This window comes from Crocodylus siamensis, chromosome 15, assembly GCF_052110815.1.
Source record: "Crocodylus siamensis isolate JL-2025a chromosome 15, ASM5211081v1, whole genome shotgun sequence".
Taxonomy (NCBI): Eukaryota; Metazoa; Chordata; order Crocodylia; family Crocodylidae; genus Crocodylus; species Crocodylus siamensis.
In genome coordinates, this window is record NC_143409.1 from 24,357,428 (window position 1) to 24,374,887 (window position 17,460).

At 41.3% G+C, this 17,460-nt stretch overlaps 1 protein-coding gene across 1 annotated transcript in view; it reads left to right on the top strand.

The window, feature by feature from the left end:
• Positions 1-17,460, top strand: part of UNC13C (unc-13 homolog C) — a 524,308-nt gene that overhangs the window by 55,895 nt on the left and 450,953 nt on the right. The window contains exons 2-3 of the mRNA XM_090029216.1: positions 12,368-12,390; positions 12,909-12,973. Of these exons, the coding sequence (XP_089885342.1) occupies positions 12,368-12,390; positions 12,909-12,973 (88 nt within the window). The remainder of the gene's footprint in view (positions 1-12,367; positions 12,391-12,908; positions 12,974-17,460) is intronic.

Sequence of the window (17,460 nt, forward strand, 5' to 3'; positions counted from 1 at the left end):
TGAAGCTTCCATCTATATCAGACTCACAAACACTGAAATGTAGGAGTAAGATTTTCCACCATGAGCCTTTATAATTCTTTAAAGTGAAAAGCTGTTGAAACAATTTTGTTCTTAATTTCTATTGTTTAATAGATTTTAAGGCCTGAAGGGACTATTATGATCATCTTGCCTGACCTCTTTTATAATACAGCCATAGGTTTTCATGTGACAACTTAGTGGTCTGGCCTGTAAAATGTCTGTCAGCAACAGCCAGATTTCCAAAAGTCAATACACAGATGCAAGTAGGTATTTGGGCTTTTCAAAAACACCCAGGTTAGATGGGTCTGCTACTGATAGCATTTAGTGACCTAATTTACTTAGATACTTTTGAAAATTGTCACAAAGGTGCCTAAATGTAGGTTTCATGATGGACATCTTGGGGTGTAAATCCAGCCCCAGATGTCCATCATGAATATCAGAGCTTTTTTATTTTTGTTTTGTTATCTGAATTAGCCCACAGTTGTAAAGGGAGACCTTTATTTGTTAGGAGGATGATAATTCTCCTAGCTTTAACATTCACAAAACACACACATTTTTACTATATATTTTTTCTAGTTATAAATTCATCCTTAACGAAAGAAGCAAAGAAATGTCAACATAGACTTTCCTTTATACTTGCTGTTACTGCAAAGTTCAGACTGTGTGCTTGTTATAGACACTTCTAACATCCTTCTAAACCATTGCTATTTACAGGTGTATGTGCCACTAGAAAAACTAAATAAAGGCATTCCTTTCTTTATGGAGTTTTTAGAGTTTAGCAGGCTACTAGGTCAGAAACAAATAATTTGCCAGGACTTGAGGAACAAAGTACATTTATACTCATACTCCAAAGGAGATACTGTTTCTTCCAAATTTTATCTGTTCTTGTTTAGTAACTGCCTAGATGTTGAGGTCTGTAATAGTGTACAATGGTTGAGTTTCAAGGATTATTTTTCCGTTTCAGAGACACAGATCACCTCAGGGACCCATGTTAAAAGTTTAACTGCAAAAAAGTAGTGCTGTTGATACTGCATTGCACAATAACGCTTGAGTTATTCACATTCAGTTATGTCACAGAATGCTCCTCATTCCCAAAATATTTCTTTTTAAAAAAAAAAATGAATGAAAATAGTGTGATGACTTCAAGAACATCTGTTTATGGTAAAATATTTTTAAAGTTACTGAGAAGAAGTGCTTTGCTCTAGCAAGCCAACTGTTTAGTGGTAGACGATCCCTTATTGATAAAAGGGAGTGAAAATTATTTATGGATTCCTTAGAGTTAAAAATGCTACTAATTTAAAACAACCTTGTTGCATAAGTATTTAGCTAGTATTAAAGACTTTTAATATTCTGAAATATTAAAGCTGTTCTGTCTAGTTCTTCCCTGTAATATGCTAGTACAATCAATCAAAGATTTAAGTTTAAGATTAATTAAGTCCTTTCTTTTTTGCTTATCTAAGTTTTTATCTAAACAGGAATTTAAAGGCATGATTTTAGATTGAGTTAGTGTTTTGATTTCATTAGCACTTTTTAAAAATCAGTAGAAGCCATGTGGCTCTTCAGGCTTTAATTAAACAATGTTAGCCTACACTATAACAGAGTTACTATGTTGGCTGGGTTGCATATTAAAGGCCCCTTAAGCTTATGGCTCCTCTTGGAGGAAAAGTAATCCAGGTGGGAAGGTTAGTAGAGAGGTATGCTTGCTCTGTAACCTCTTCCTGTTAAAATACACTTAGACACATATCTGTTGGTATGGAGCTTCTGCCTGTGTAATAATTCCAGTGAATCTGCCTGCTCAGGCTAACCTGCCAAGGAGACAAGCCAAGGTCATGCGAAAATTCAATTCCTGTATTAACTTGTGTTTTAGAAGTTGTAAATTATGATTCCTAATCAAATTTTGGTTTAATATGCCTATACAATTACCTTTAGACAAAGCCTAAGCTCTGCCTTCTCCTATTTCTTTCCTGTAAGGGGACAGAAGGTAGCAAGTAAGAAGGGGAGAGCGTGGGGAACAGTCATGACATGCTTTTCCTTTCCTTCAGTCACTGGAAATCTGCTGCATCACTGCAACCACATACTGCTGTTTAGACAACATGAGAGTTGTTCATAGTTCTTGTTGTAACTTTTGTCAAAATAGGCAGGTATCTGGTTATATACAAACATGTAAGTAAATGCTTATCAGCATAACTTTTGTCCAGTATCCTTTCTTTCAATTTTTGCAGTTTTCATAGTTGTGCTCAGAGCAGTTCCCAATGGACCCAGGATGCCAAAAAGCAGGTACATGCAGACATTATACTTAGATCAGCCTAACTGAGTGCTGATTTATACAGACATATGAGCAGGTTAGATCAGGCAAAAAATGGCTGGCCTGATCTAACTTAGTTTACCTGAGGAAATGAACCAAGTTAGATTAGGAATAGCTTGGCCCAATCTACCAAAAGTCTGCACATGTTCAAAACACAGCCCTGAGGCTGGGAAAGCTCAGCTGGTTGCCCAGCCCCAGACTTACATTCTTCCTACCCCTCTGACCCTGACTGTAGAACCATGAACCCCTCACCCCAGGATAGGCACCCACCCCCAACTCTGCTAAGCCCTTCTGGACCTGTCAACCCTCCCCCCCCAATTCTGTCCACCCCTTCTTCCACCCTGGCTTTCTTAGGTCAGGTTCCTGGTGTAACTTCCAGCACCAGCCACTATGTGCACACATTGGATTCAATCTCTGATCACAAGTAAGCCACATTATTATAAGCGCGCACGCATATATGCACAGACAGGGAAGAATTGGTGGGGAATGTACTAGTAGATGGCAACGTGGGCAGCAGTGACCACAAGGTGATTGAGTTCAGGATCCAGAGGAAAGCAGGGATGAGACTGTGGACTTCACAGAAGCAGCAGAACAAGGACCCTGGAGTTCAGAAAAGCACACTTTGATTCACTCAGGGAACTCATGGGCAGGATCTCCTGGAAGCCAGTCTGGAGGGGGGAGTCCAGGAGGGCTGTCTGTGCTTGAAAGAAGCCTTATTGACAGTACAGGAGCAAACCATCTCAATGTGCAGGAAGACTAGCAAGTATGACAGAAGACCAGCTTGGCTTAGCAGGGAAATCTTCAGTAAACTAAATCATAAAAAGGAAGCTTATAACAAGTGCAAATTTGGACAAACAGCTAGGGAGGAGTACAAAAGTATTGCTCGGGCATGCAGGGATGATGTCAGAAAGGCCAAAGCACAACTGGAGTTGCAGATAGCAAGGGATGTGAACGGTAACAAGAAGGGTTTCGACAAGTATGTCAGCAACAAAAAGATGATCAGGGAAAGTGTGGGGGAGGCAACCTTGTAACAGAGGATGCATAAAACACCGAAGGGCTCAATGCCTTTTTCACCTCGCTCTTCATAGGCAAGGTCAGCTCCAAGTCTATTGCACTGGGCAGCACAGTGTGGGGAAGAGGTAAGCAGCCAACAGTGGTGAAAAAACAGGTTGGTAACTATTTAAAAACTGGACATATACAAGTCCATGGGGCCAGAGAGGATGCACCCAAGGGTACAGAGGCAGTTTGCTGATGTGATTGCAGAGCCGCTGACCATTATCCTTGAAAACTCATGGTAATTGGGAGAAGTCCTAGCAGATTGTAAAAGGGCAAAAATAGTGCCCACATTTAAGAAAGGGAAAAAGGAGGATCCAAGGAACTACAGATCAGTCAGCCTCACCTCAATCCTTTGAAAAATCATGGACCAGATCTATTTCTAAGCACTTGGAGGAGGAGAAGGTGATTAGGAACAGTCATCATGGATTGAACCAAGGGCAAGTCACAGGGGCGATGTATAGGGGGTGCATGCGGGTGCATGTGCACTCCCTGCACATGGCAGAGCACCCCCTGCAAAAAGGCACCACCAACTCTGTCAGCAGCGCATGCAGGTGGTTGCTGCTCACCACCCCATCGCCGGCACCACTGCTGGCATTTGCAGGCAGTCCACAATTTTCCATGGCCGCCGCTGCCATTGCCAGCAGTGCCTGCAGGTGGTCACTGACCCCTAGTCAGTGCTTGCCACCACCGACAGTGCCAGCGGCATCTGCGGGAGCTCCCCACTCACTGCTGCTGGGCTCCTGGCACTGCTGGCACAGCTGTGCCCCCCCAGCCACTGGGGGCACACACCATTCATGGCAAGTCATGCCTGACCAACCTGATTGCCTTCTATGATGAGGTGACTGGCTCTTTGGATGTGGGGAAACCAGTGGATGTGGTATACCTTGATTTTACCAAGGCTTTTGGTACAGTCTCCCAAACATTCTTGTAGCGAGCTATGGAAGTACGGGCTATGCACAGCAGGGCACTAAATGGTGCCTGCTACTTTAAGGATGAGGCTGCCTGGCCAGAGAGCCCTGCTCAGTCTGCAGGGCTCTCCAGCTGTGGGTTGCCGAGATAACAGCCTAAGGAGGGAATAGGGAACACCTGCAGGAGCCACATGCCCTGCTGGTGGCAGGGGTTTGGCTTAGGTAAGGTACGGACTGAAGTCATCCAGGGGAAGCCCTGGCAGCCACCAGAGAGAGAGAGCTCCTGCAAGTGGAAGTGGTTGGAGAACTGATGCTGTCTACTTTGTTCCCCAGTGCAGTGGGACCTGCCTAGGAACATCCCAGGTACTTAAGCTAGAGAGAATGCAGTAGAAAAGGGGCATAGTACTTGTGTTGTAGATGATAGACAAGTTACAGCCTGGAGGCTTTTGGTTTGCATTTCTGTTTACATTTGGAGGACCAGGATAAGGCTAAAAGGGGAGGTTTGGAGGCCTCATTTTGTGCTCTAGAGCCAGAGGGGCTCAGACACAAGGGCTCAGGGAGCCCACAGAGCTAGAGTGGCTCAGGGATGATCTCAAGTTGCAGCAGGAGAAGTTTAGGTTAGATATTAGAAAGAACTTTATCATTAGGACAGTAGTAAAACACTGGAAGAGGTTACCCAGAAAGCTGGTGGACTCTCCATCCTTGGAGGTCTTTAAGACCTGGCTAGACAAAGCTTTGACTGGGATGATCTAGTTGGGTGTGGTCCTGCTTTATGCAAAGGGTTGAACTACATGACCTCCTAAGGTCCCTTCTAACTCTAATTTTCTATGATTGTACCCAGAAAGAGAAGCTAGTACTTGTTCACTAAGTAGATTCCCCAGCTCCTGAATTCAAAAACCCTCAGGCTCTGTAGAACACATGGACCATTCCTCTACTGCAGAGCTTCTACTTCTTCCCATAAGGGGATTGCTGAAATTCAGAGTTGAAATCTGTGGATGCTCTGAAGAAGATTATTTCCAGTGTGTTTTCCCAAACATGAGGAAATAGCCACTGCAGTATGCAAATAGCTTGGGCTCTTGTTCTGAATGGAGTCATGTTTATACTATGTTTACTGACAGTCATAAAACTATTCCATCACTGGGGAGTGTACTGTGAATCCCAACACATGCAGAGGGCTAGTAAGGGTCCAGCTAGCCATCTGTACAGCAGTATAATTTGATAGTTACACAAGGAATGGGATTGGCATTAAATTTAGAGGCAGGTGTTCCTCCACTTAGGAGTGCTTCTAGAAAGCAAATGGTTGAAAAGAAATTGGGAAATTATGTCAAGCTACAAAATATGATAATGGCAAGGTGAAGTACGGGAAAGATGAACATTGCCTGAGTTAAAATAGTCATTTCCTATGTAGCTGCTGACATGTGCTATAGGGCTTAAATTGACACTGGTTTTCTGACAGCATAGCCTAATGTGAAATCAGTGTGGAACCATAAAGCAATAGTGACTCAGATTCATTGTTCTTGTGTTACTTTTAAATGTCAAATGTGCCTGATAAAGCTCTGAAATATTTTACATAGTGTGTAACTTAAAAAAATAAAAAATACTGCTCTGCTCAAATCATACTATTTAATACGATAAAAGAAAAATAAATTGAACCTTGCAACTCCATTCCTCTTTCAGGTGAAGGCCAGAGAAAACAATGGGGGCTGTAATAATCAAAAATTCAGATGTTGTTAGGCTGACGAGGAAATCAAATTGCAGAGTTGAGCCCTGGGCTGAGAATGGGCCTCTGTCAGAAGCCCCCAAACATTTCAGGGTGACGTCTGTTCAGGTATGATCTTGTGTACAGTTGGAAAAGTTTCAATAAGGGAATATTTCAAAGGGGGAGCAGCTGTTACCTTCTAGTTATCATGTGTGGACAAGCCATGAAAAATACAACTGTAGTAAAACTGCTTCAGCTTTCGCATTGGCTGGGGTGAGGCAGCGTTAAAGTTGGAGCAGTCTTTTATGTCTGTATCCTTCGTCCACATATGACAATTAAAATGTAACGGCCGCTGTTCCTTTGATATATTCCTTTTTGGAATGGCTCCAAATGTGCTTATTTGGAGCCATTCCAAATCGCCCTTAGTTGGTGATTTCACTTGCTGAGGAAAAGAGCGAATTATACTGTTTTGTAGGGCGGTGCGAAGCTTAAGGCGCTGATTCGATTTGGAGGAGATCTGGCTCAGTTTGGCAGCCGAATTTCCAAATCCAGTTTGAATCAGGAGACCAATAAAAAGGTCCAAATTGTTTTGAAGCCATGTTCAATAATCAGGGAACTGAAAACCCCCTTAAGTGGACTTAACTAATCAAGTTCTGGTAGAATCTTTTTAATGTAATGTAACAGCTATCCCAGCCAGGCCTTCAGGATCTCTACTGATCTATCTCTGTCTTATTTGTACTAGATTCAGCCTGTTCCGTTTCATCCCAGTAACAGGCTTGGCTAGACACTGGGAACACTACCATCTAGGTTTTTGACTCGTGTTGAACAGGAATTGTGACTGAAGAGACCTGGTGAAGGAATTAAACCTTGCTTTCCACTGTTAATCTATGCCCGTTGCCACCCCCACATCTCATTTTGCTACGTATAGTTACTTGTATTTATAAATATAATTCTAAACAAGGTGGCTGAGCAATAGCAACTCATTTCTGAAAGGAAAGCAAAGAAAATGCACTTTCTTATTCCTATTCCCTTTTCTTCCCTGTTTTGACATCCTGTAGCTTTCTCTTCCCCATCCCCTCCCTGTGTTGTTATAGCCATATATTGTATTATCTGTATAGAAATACAAATGCCTCAGGGTGGGCTACAAGTTTGTAAAGACCGTTCAGATGTACAGTATGAAGATAAAGCAGTGGTGTGAGCCAGATAAAAGGAAAGGAAGCAAATGGAGCGAGGGTACGTTATTGATGTATTTCACTTATGCTTCTTATTTCATTGCCTATTTCTGACAATCATGCCATAGGTCTGTATGGCCATACTGAGTACTTGCAGAGCACTATAAATATAGCCGTGTCTCCCTTTTGATACTATTTTTCCATCATTAGTGTTCTGCTGGTGGCTAACTACCAGAATTGTTGTTATCTCGGTTATGACCTATATCATTAATTCAGGCTCTATTTATCTTTCTCTCTCTTTTTTTTTTTTCCTATCTTTGTCTTGGCGTATGTCTTTAGGGTGGATTTTGTCACCTGAAATAGTATTGCCTCAAATATATCCTTATAGGACGCTTATCCACATGCTGGGGGGTTAGTTCTCCCTGCATTGAAACAGTGGGTTTTTAATTGTGTCGATTTAAAAACCCACTGTTTCAACTTACGGACTTCCATTACTGTGAAGGAACATTGATGGCCCGGTAAGCTCACACTGCCACAGGCAATCTCCGCCAAAGAAATAAAGCAGTGAGGGGCCCGATTTCCACCCCCCACCCTCCCTCCCCGAGCCCGCTCACCTCTCCCACGAACTACAGAGATTTTAAAAAGCACAAAATTTAAGGCACGTCATGTTCATGTCAAGTCATTTTATATCTACTTACTCAAGTAAGGTGAAAGATTTCAGTGTAAGTGTTCAGTGATTACTTCCCAGGTCTCCCATAAACACTTGAACTTTAATCGGTGGCCATGAAATTTATCCAGACAACTGACAGTGTACTTACTGATCTCTGCACATAACCACTGAAGCAGATCACATCATTGTGTTTCTGTTTGTCAGCTTTCCTTTTCTTTTAAATGCCTTGCGTTTTCAGCTCTCACCTGCTCAAAGGTACAATTTACTGCAGTTGAAAATAGTCTGCAAGTGAAAGGCTAAATCCTAGTAATGTATCTCCTTTGATCAAATGATCCTTCTGACATACTTTTCTATGCTGTATAGAATTAGGACTTGAATAAATTAGAATATTTAAAATGCGTTTGCTACAAGTGATAAAAATCCTAAATTATCATTTACAAGCCTTTTTGAGGCTGAAAATGACAATTGTACTACCCAGATTTGAAATCTGTGCAAAATCATGTATGTGACAAATCATCCTCTCTGACAAACAGTTCAAACAAGGAAGAAGAAGAATTCATTCCAAAAGTCTTATTAAACACTTTCAGTTAAATATGCTTTATGAAAGCTATACATTATTAGCACTTCTTAAAATTATTATATGCTTAAAATCTGCTTCAAACAAATACAAATCTATTCATATCTGTCTTATTGAATTACTCAGTGATTTTTTTTTTTTGCCATGATTGAGGCAAAATGTTACTGCAGTATTTATGGGATCTGTTGTGCTTTCCCAGATCACTCAGCCTCCCAGGATTTTCACTAATAGTTTTAACTGTGTCAGGATTGCAGAATCTAGCTGTGTGGGATTTCTAGCATCAAGGACTGCAATAGTGTGCTCGAAGTCTGGCACTTAGCCATCTTGAGCATTCAGACTCAGTGGATTTGGAACCAGCAAAGAACATGTACTTTTTATTTATAATAATAATATTCTGGGGGCTGGAGGCGGGATGTGGAAGGAGAGAGAAATGTTCCAAAATATGTATTGTCAAAATCTTATATGCCTATAAGGAAATTCTGAATAATTTTGAATAGAATTTCCAAACCTTCATCTGCAATGTGAAGCCAAACCTTGAACCTGAGAAACCTTGTCACTGTGCACCTACCTTCTGATTTCTGTTTTACTGAATCCATACCATCAAGTACAGTGCAGATTTCTGGATAGTAGCTTATGATGTATATTAGGCTTCAGAGTTCAATTAATCTATTTTACGATTGTTAATTTGTAAAAGGAATACGTGACCCAAGGTTTTTTTTGAAAGTTCCTTCAAGTTTTTGTTGTTGAAAAATTTAACCCCAGAATAATTTGAGGCCTAGTACATCTTAAAGTAATGACAAAGTAGAGTAACCTGTTCTTGAACCTTTTGCTTGTGGAAGTTCCCAGAATAAAGATTTTTTTCTTTTATCAAAGAGAGAGAGCTGGATGTGAATTCCCAGAGACTGAGTCATTCAGGGGCTCAGCTCTACAAAGTGCTAAACATTTTGGCTTCACCCAAAAAAACACAAAACAAATTTAATCATGTAAATTGTCCCACTGAAGTCAACTACTAATTGCAGATGCAAGGGCTCAGTACCATTTCTTAGAAATGGAATTACTCTATCTATCCATCTATCTATCTATCTATCTCCAAGCAAAAGCTATCATTGAATGATAAAATGTTCTCTATACTGACTTGATTAGGCTGTCTGAAGTATATTTGCTTGAGTCAAATCTCGAAGTTGTTTGAAACCGGTACAGGTGAGATCAGAACCATTTTTAATACTTCTACTCCTTGTTTCCTCTTGCCAAAATTTGCAACCTAGTCACTGAGATCAGCCACTTAAGTTTACTGGACAAAATTTACCTTTTAGTATTGGGCATATTACAGAAATCAGATACATGATGATAAGTAAGATGTGAAGATAATCATTTAAAGTGCTTTACCTTTTATCCTCACAAAGTAAAGATTGGTTACAGTGTCATAAAATAGCCCTGTAAACGATTATAGGACTGTTCTGTGAAAATTGGTTTCTGAAAAGTAGTAAGGATTTTGTCCATTAAGACAAAATGTAATTGTGTACTATCTGAACGTTTTACAGTTCCATCCATATAATACTTTTTCTCTTATAATTAAAGAGAATTGGCTTTTTGGGAGGCTATTACACTTTGCCTTGAGTTAAAGGAAACTAGTTTACTTTTTTTTATCCCCTATTAGTTACCAGCAAGTGCAGTTTAATTGGCCCTGAAGGGAGCTTTTAGTTGTTTCCTAAAAAAGAACTGGCTGACTCCCTTGTACAATCCACTTTACAAATTGCTGTTGCTTGAAAGGATGCTAAAGAAAATTTGTGTATAAATACAATTGATCATTTACCCAGTTTCAGTTCATGAGTCCAACTTGCAACATTTCTATGCAGCTGGACAATATACTCCAGAACAATGGAAGTAAGTTATGCTATTTATTATAATTGGTCAGTGGGTGAAGTTTAGCCCTCCTATGTAATGATCAGAATTTACTATCTTCAAGACTTTCAATATGATTTATGTTTGGGTTATGAATATATTGCTATGGGATGACTTGGTATCACAAAATACAACACCATGCTGGCTACTGATTGCTACTATTTTTAGTAAAATTGGAGCACCCAAATCCCCAAAAAGGTTAGCCTTTGTAACTAGTGCTGAGGAAATGTGGAAGATTGCTAGTTTATCCTTTCCAGACTATGTGAAGAAATGCATGTCAGTTCTGCTACCTGTGTCAGTCAAGCACCTTTCACAAGCATATAATTTAGATTCAAGAAAGAAGTAATTTCTGTAAGTGAGCTGGGCAAATTAAATAACTTCACAGCTAAATTGCTCCACAGCTTAATTTTAGTGGGAAGTGGTTTCTAAAAATATGAATTATTTCTCAGGAAACTGAGCATAAACAAGTAAAGTGAGAGATTCAGCAAGATAGTTCAATTTTCTATACTTTAAACTGTTGGCATAAGGGACTGACTTTGTTTCAAACTATATTTTGTGTGTGTGTTCATGTTTGTAACCAGGACTTTATACTGTAAAAGAGTCTGTCACATTGGGTGGTTGCTCTCAGAACCTGTAGATGTGTGCCTGTCTCTTTTTTTTTTTTTGCTCTTTCATATATTAGATCAGTTGTTCAAGATTTCAAACAAATTAGCTAGTTTTGTACAAAAGTCTAGAAAATTGGAGTTTATTATGTCAGGGTGACCTCTTCTTTCCCTCTCTCCCCTTTGTGCACTTGCTGTCTGACACGCCTGTGAATAATATATGTGTGAGAAGAGCTAGGAGCTGTCATCTGGCACAATATAATGGCTTATTCTGTGGATTCTAATTACTAATTATTCTAATTATTAGTTTGGATTTAGACTGCAGCTTCATGAGAATTCAGGTTTGACTCCAACACATCTCTAATACTATGGCTTCCCAGTGGATGTTAATTTAGTGGCAAAACTCAAATCTGACAAATTTTATCTTGTATCCTCAAAACTGTGTATCCTGATAGGGATCAGAGGACTCCACATTTCCCGGTCCATGGGCCCTGGTATGGAACTGGGATGCGTGCAGCCAGGGACCAGGGACCCCAGCTGCTGCATGCACACTGGCATGGGAGGATAGTTTTGTAATGAATGGTGCTGCATAATTTCCATCCTATAAAATTTATCTGGGATGGGCTATTGAAAAGGAAACTATATAACATGTATACATCTTAGAAAAAAATGCAAAGGTGGTCAAGGTGACAATTATAACAATGTAATTCCAGGTACACAAAACTGCAATACAAAATGTATATGTAAAGAGCATCATAGCGATGAAAAGAGATATGCTATATATAATATTTAAGTAAAAAACTATAAACAATTTAAAATGTTAAAATTGTGATATAGACTATATGTAAGTATTTTATGTGATGCTTTACTTTAATACATACTTTATTACCAGTAAACAAATTTTATATTATCTACTACATTTGAAGTCCATACAGTTGAGATACTAATACAATGATTATTGGCCTTAATGTTTTTTGGTTTCCTTCTAGTAGAAGAGATTAGTTAGAATATAATTATTTTTATATGCCCCTGAAAGGTATTAAACATGGTTTTACTTTTCTTTGTAAATAAAGTAATAATTGTACTCCATGATGACTTTTATGAGCATTTTCTACCTTAAAAAGCATATTTATTATGCTAATGGATACAGGTGTATCCAAACTAAAAATTAGACTGGAACAGCATTAGTGTAAAATAACCATAAACATCTCAAATGTCTAAAAAGGCTTTTATTAGTAGATGTGAATCACTATATAGCAAAACATCTTTGTACTTGTCAAAGTATATTTTGATGATAATATTACAAGAAAACTAAGTTTACATATTACTCAGCTTCTGCTGTTCCTTTTGTTCTCTGTTAGCAAGCTAGAATTGTAACATTTTATTCATAACATTAATAGATCTTTTAGATATTAATTTGTCTAACCTATATTCCCCCTCTTCCTGGTTCTCTTTCAGATAGCAGTTCTGTGGATGAAAAGGTTTAAGATCACATATTTCCATAAGGGGTCATGTATTTTGTTGATGTTTGTTTGTGACTTATTTGATGTTTGGTTCCTTCATTTTAGTTGTGAAATGTGCATGTTTCCTGGCTTTCCATTCTTTTGTTCTCCTTTGAGTGTATTCCAAATGTGTTGCATTTATAAACAGGATAACCCTCACTGTTGTGCTTATCATAATTGCCAACACAGGGGTCTGCTACTGTCAAACATGATATCTGGATTTTTGCCTCTGACTAATTATCATCTACACTGCATACACTCTAGGATTTAAAGGGCAGCAATATTTGAGAAGCAACATCTGGTATCTTTTCCTGGGTTTTACCAGTTTTTTTTTTTTTTTACTAAATGCTGAATGCTAATAAAATCAAAAATCACTGTAGCTTTGGCCTGGAGCTGACCCTGCTTAACATTTTTCATAATAGGTGTTATGTATGATGCAGTTGAATCCAGGATGCATTGACCAACCAAGTAACTATGCTTTTCATTCTTCATTAAAGGCTCGAATAGTAAGTGGAAGTTCTTTGGATGCTTCCAAACTTTATGCAATCCAGGCATTTGGTGGGTAAGTACTTTTGTAACCATAAATTTTGTTATATATACAATTTGGTTTCATAATATTATTCTTCGTTTTACTCTTTGAATCTTGCTCTTGTGATCAAATATTGTGAGAAAATATAATTGCTATAACAGGAACATGAAATAATATGTTTCACAAGTCCTCCCAAAGCAAAATAAATTGATTAAATAATTGCCTGAATAAGTTCATAAAAAAAATAAAAACTATTATTTCAAATCTTTGCATACCAAATAAATGGCCTGCAGTTTTTGAAGCCATATGCTATATTTCAGTCATGAGTCTGAAAGTTTACTGAAATGCAGTGACATTACAATATTTGAGTTCTAGATAATGAAAAATGTTTGTCACCTTGTTGATGAAGAAATTAACATGACAAAAGCCTTCTTGATTAATCATCTTGAATTCCAATCTAACGATCAACTTCTATTTTGAATCCCACTATCCATTTTCAAGTCAATACTCTTTCGTCAAAAAAACAATTTCATTGTAAGTTAATATGCATGCAGTATAACTGATGGTTTAGGTGGTCAGAGTTTTCCATGATTATGTTGTGCTTCAGGCTGAAAGTATCCAAAATATTCTACTTTGCATGTCTTTGATACCATTTTTCCATTCTGATTTCCCTTGCTCTCTTTTTCTAAAAACACAGTGTTAATTCAATTTCAGTATATTTCTTTAACATGTTTCCCAGGCTTAGAATCATAGAAAATTAGGGTTTAAAGGGACCTCAGGAGGTCATCTGGTCCAACCCCTTGTTCAAAGCAGGACCATCCCCAACTAGATCATCCCAGCCAAAGCTTTGTCTAGCCGGGTTAAGGAAACCTCCAAGGATGAAGCCTTCACCACCTGTCTGGGTAACCTGTTCCAGTGTTTTACTACCCTCCTAGTGAGAAAATTCTTCCCTATATCTAACCTAAACTTCCCTTGCTGAAACTTGAGAGCAGCTGACTTGGGGCTCTGCCTCCCCTACATTCCTTCCACTCACCAATCATAGGTGTCAAATGTTCTCTGCCCTTCTTCACTGCTCCAGGTCCCCAACCAGGCTTGCTCAGAAATGGATGAAGGCATGCAGTCTGACTCAGCTGCATAATGTCACAGTGCTGGTAGGTCCAAGGGCATTCTCTGCTACCAGTCTGCAGGCCCTTTCTCCAGGCCTGCTTCTTCGAGCCTTCCCCTGCTGCCTTCCCCTCCAGGACCCAGAATCAATAATAATAATAATAAAAAAACAGGAATAGGAACAAAGAATACAAAAAGAAAAGAAGTAAGATATCTCTCCTCCCTGCTCTCCCCTAAGGGCTACAAAGGAAGAAATTACGGGGAGGGGACCTGGTCCCCCAGCTCTGCCTCAGCAGGAACCCTGCTCTGCGGGTGCCACGCTGCTCTGGCACTCTTCAGTCCACTCTGCTGCCAGGCTCCACCTGCCTTGTGCCAGCTTCCCAGCTTCCACCCAGTGCCTTTTTCAACCCTGTGTGGTGGTATGCAGGGTTGACGTCATCACCTGTGTGTTGCCCAGCCAAATGGCCAGTGTGCTTATAAAGTGGCAGAGCTGTGCCATGCATCAAGTAAGTTTCTTGGGTCCCTCGCTGATTCCTGTCCATCCTCCTCCACTCCCAGCAGGTCCTTCAGAGGGCTGGGTGATCATGCCCAGTCCTTGTTGACACACTGTTATTAAGTACCCTCTCAGTCTCCCCTTTTCTAGACTAAATAAGCCCAGTTCCCTCAGTCTTTCCTCTTCAGTCATGTCAACAGGCCCCTTCATCATTTTTGTCACTCTCCACTGGACTCCAATTTGTCCACATCCTTTCTGTAGTGGGGGGTCCAAAACTGAATACAGTACTCCAGATGTAGCCTCACCAGTGCTGAATATAAAGGAATAATCACTTCCCTTGACCCACTGGCAACACACCTACCAATGCAGCCCAGTATGCCATTAGCCTTCTTGGCAATAAGGGCACACTGTTTGCCCATATTCAGCTTATTCTGCTCTGTAACTCCCAGGTTCCTTTCTTCGGAGCTGCTGCCTACCCAGTCTGTATTGGTCCATGGAATTGTTCCGTCCTAAGTGCAGGACTTGCACTTGGCCTTGCTGAACCTCCTGAGATTTCTTTTGGTCCAATCTGCCAATTTGGCTAGGTCACTCTGAATCCTAACCCTACTCTACAGCCTATCTACTACTCCCCTGAGCTTGGTGTCAAACTTGCAAACTTGCTGACGGAACACACTGTGCCATCTTCCAGGTCGTTAATGAAGACAGTGAACAAAACCAGCTGCAGGACCGACCTCTGGCTGCCAACTAGACATCGAGTAATTGATTACTACTCTGAGCCAGATGCACCAGCCAGTTTTCTATCTACCTTACAGTCCATTCATCCAGTCCATACGTCCTTAGCTTGCCTGCAAGAATGTTGTGGGAGACCATATCAAAAGCCTTGCTAAAATCAAGGTATAACACATCCACTGGTGTCCCCAGATCCACAGAGCCAGTCACCATGTCATAGAAGGCAATCACGTTGGTTAGGCACGATTTGCCCCTAGTGAATCCATGATGACTGTTCCTGATCACCTTCTCCTCCAAGTGCTTAGAAACAGATTCCTTGAGGAACTGCTCCATGACTTTTTCAAGGACTGAGGTGAGGCTGACTGGTCTGTAGTTTCCTAGATCCTCCTTTTTCCTTTTCTTAAATATGGGCACTGTTTGCCTTTTTCCAATCATCTGGGACCACTCCTGATCAGTATGAATTTTCATAGATGATGGCCAATGGCTCAGCAATCGCATCAGCCAACTCTCTTAACACCCTTGGGTGCATCCCATCTGGCTTCATAGACTTGTACATGTTCAGCTTTTCTATTAGTCCCTCACCTGTTTTTTCAGCACTGAGCTCACTTCCTCCCCAAACTGTGCTTCCCCTTGCATAGATTCATAGATTCATAGATGCTAGGGTCGGAAGGGACCTCAATAGATCATCGAGTCCGACCCCCTGCATAAGCAGGAAAGAGTGCTGGGCCTACATTACCCCAGCTAGATACACATCCAACCTTCTCTTGAATACCCCCAGGGTAGGGGAGAGCACCACCTCCCTTGGGAGCCCGTTCCAGAGCTTGGCCACTCGAACTGTGAAGAAGTTCCTCCTAATATCTAATCTAAATCTGCTCTCCTCCAGCTTGTGGCCATTATTTTTTGTAACCCCCGGGGGCGCCTTGGTGAATAAATACTCACCAATTCCCTTCTGTGCCCCCCTGACGAACTTATAGGCAGCCACCAGGTCGCCTCTCAACCTTCTCTTGCGGAGGCTGAAAAGGTCCAGTTTCTCTAGTCTCTCCTCATAGGGCTTGGCCTGCAGGCCCTTAACCATACGAGTGGCCCTTCTCTGGACCCTCTCCAGGTTATCCGCATCTTTCTTGAAGTGCGGTGCCCAGAATTGCACGCAGTACTCCAGCTGCGGTCTGACCAGCGCCCGATAGAGGGGAAGTATCACCTCCTTGGACCTATTTGTCATGCATCTGCTGATGCACGATAAAGTGCCATTGGCTTTTCTGATGGTTTCATCACACTGCCGACTCATGTTCATCTTGGAGTCTACTAGGACTCCAAGATCCCTTTCCACTTCCGTGCCACCCAGCAGGTCATTTCCTAGGCTGTAGGTGTGCTGGACATTTTTCCTCCCTAGATGCAGCACTTTGCATTTCTCCTTGTTGAACTGCATTCTGTTGTTTTCTGCCCACTTGTCTAACCTGTCCAGGTCTGCTTGCAGTTGTTCCCTGCCCTCTGGCGTGTCCACTTCGCCCCATAGCTTAGTGTCATCTGCAAACTTGGACAGAGTACATTTCACCCCCTTGTCCAAGTCGCTGATGAAGACATTAAAGAGTATCGGTCCAAGCACCGAGCCCTGCGGGACCCCACTGCCCACACTCTTCCAGGTCGAAACCGACCCATCCACCACAACTCTCTGGGTGCGACCCTCCAGCCAATTCTCCACCCACCGGACTGTGCAGTCATCCAAGTCACAGCCCCTTAACTTGTTCATCAGTATGGGGTGGGATACCGTGTCAAAGGCCTTCCTGAAGTCCAAGTATACGACATCCACCCCTCCTCCTGCGTCGAGGCGTTTTGTGACCTGGTCATAAAAAGAGACTAGATTGGTCAGGCACGATCTACCTGCCACGAACCCGTGCTGGTTTCCTGTCAGCATAATTTGTCCTGCCGGGCTCTCACAAATGTGAGCCTTGATGATTTTCTCAAAGATTTTGCCAAGGATGGAGGTGAGACTGACTGGCCTATAGTTACCCGGGTCCTCCTTCCTCCCCTTCTTGAAAATGGGAACCACACTGGCCCTTTTCCAGTCCTCCGGGACTTGACCCGTGCGCCACAAGCATTCAAATATTCCCGCCAGTGGCTCTGCAATGATGTCGGCCAGTGCCTTCAGTACCCTCGGATGGAGCTCATCCGGGCCTGCCGACTTAAAGGCATCCAG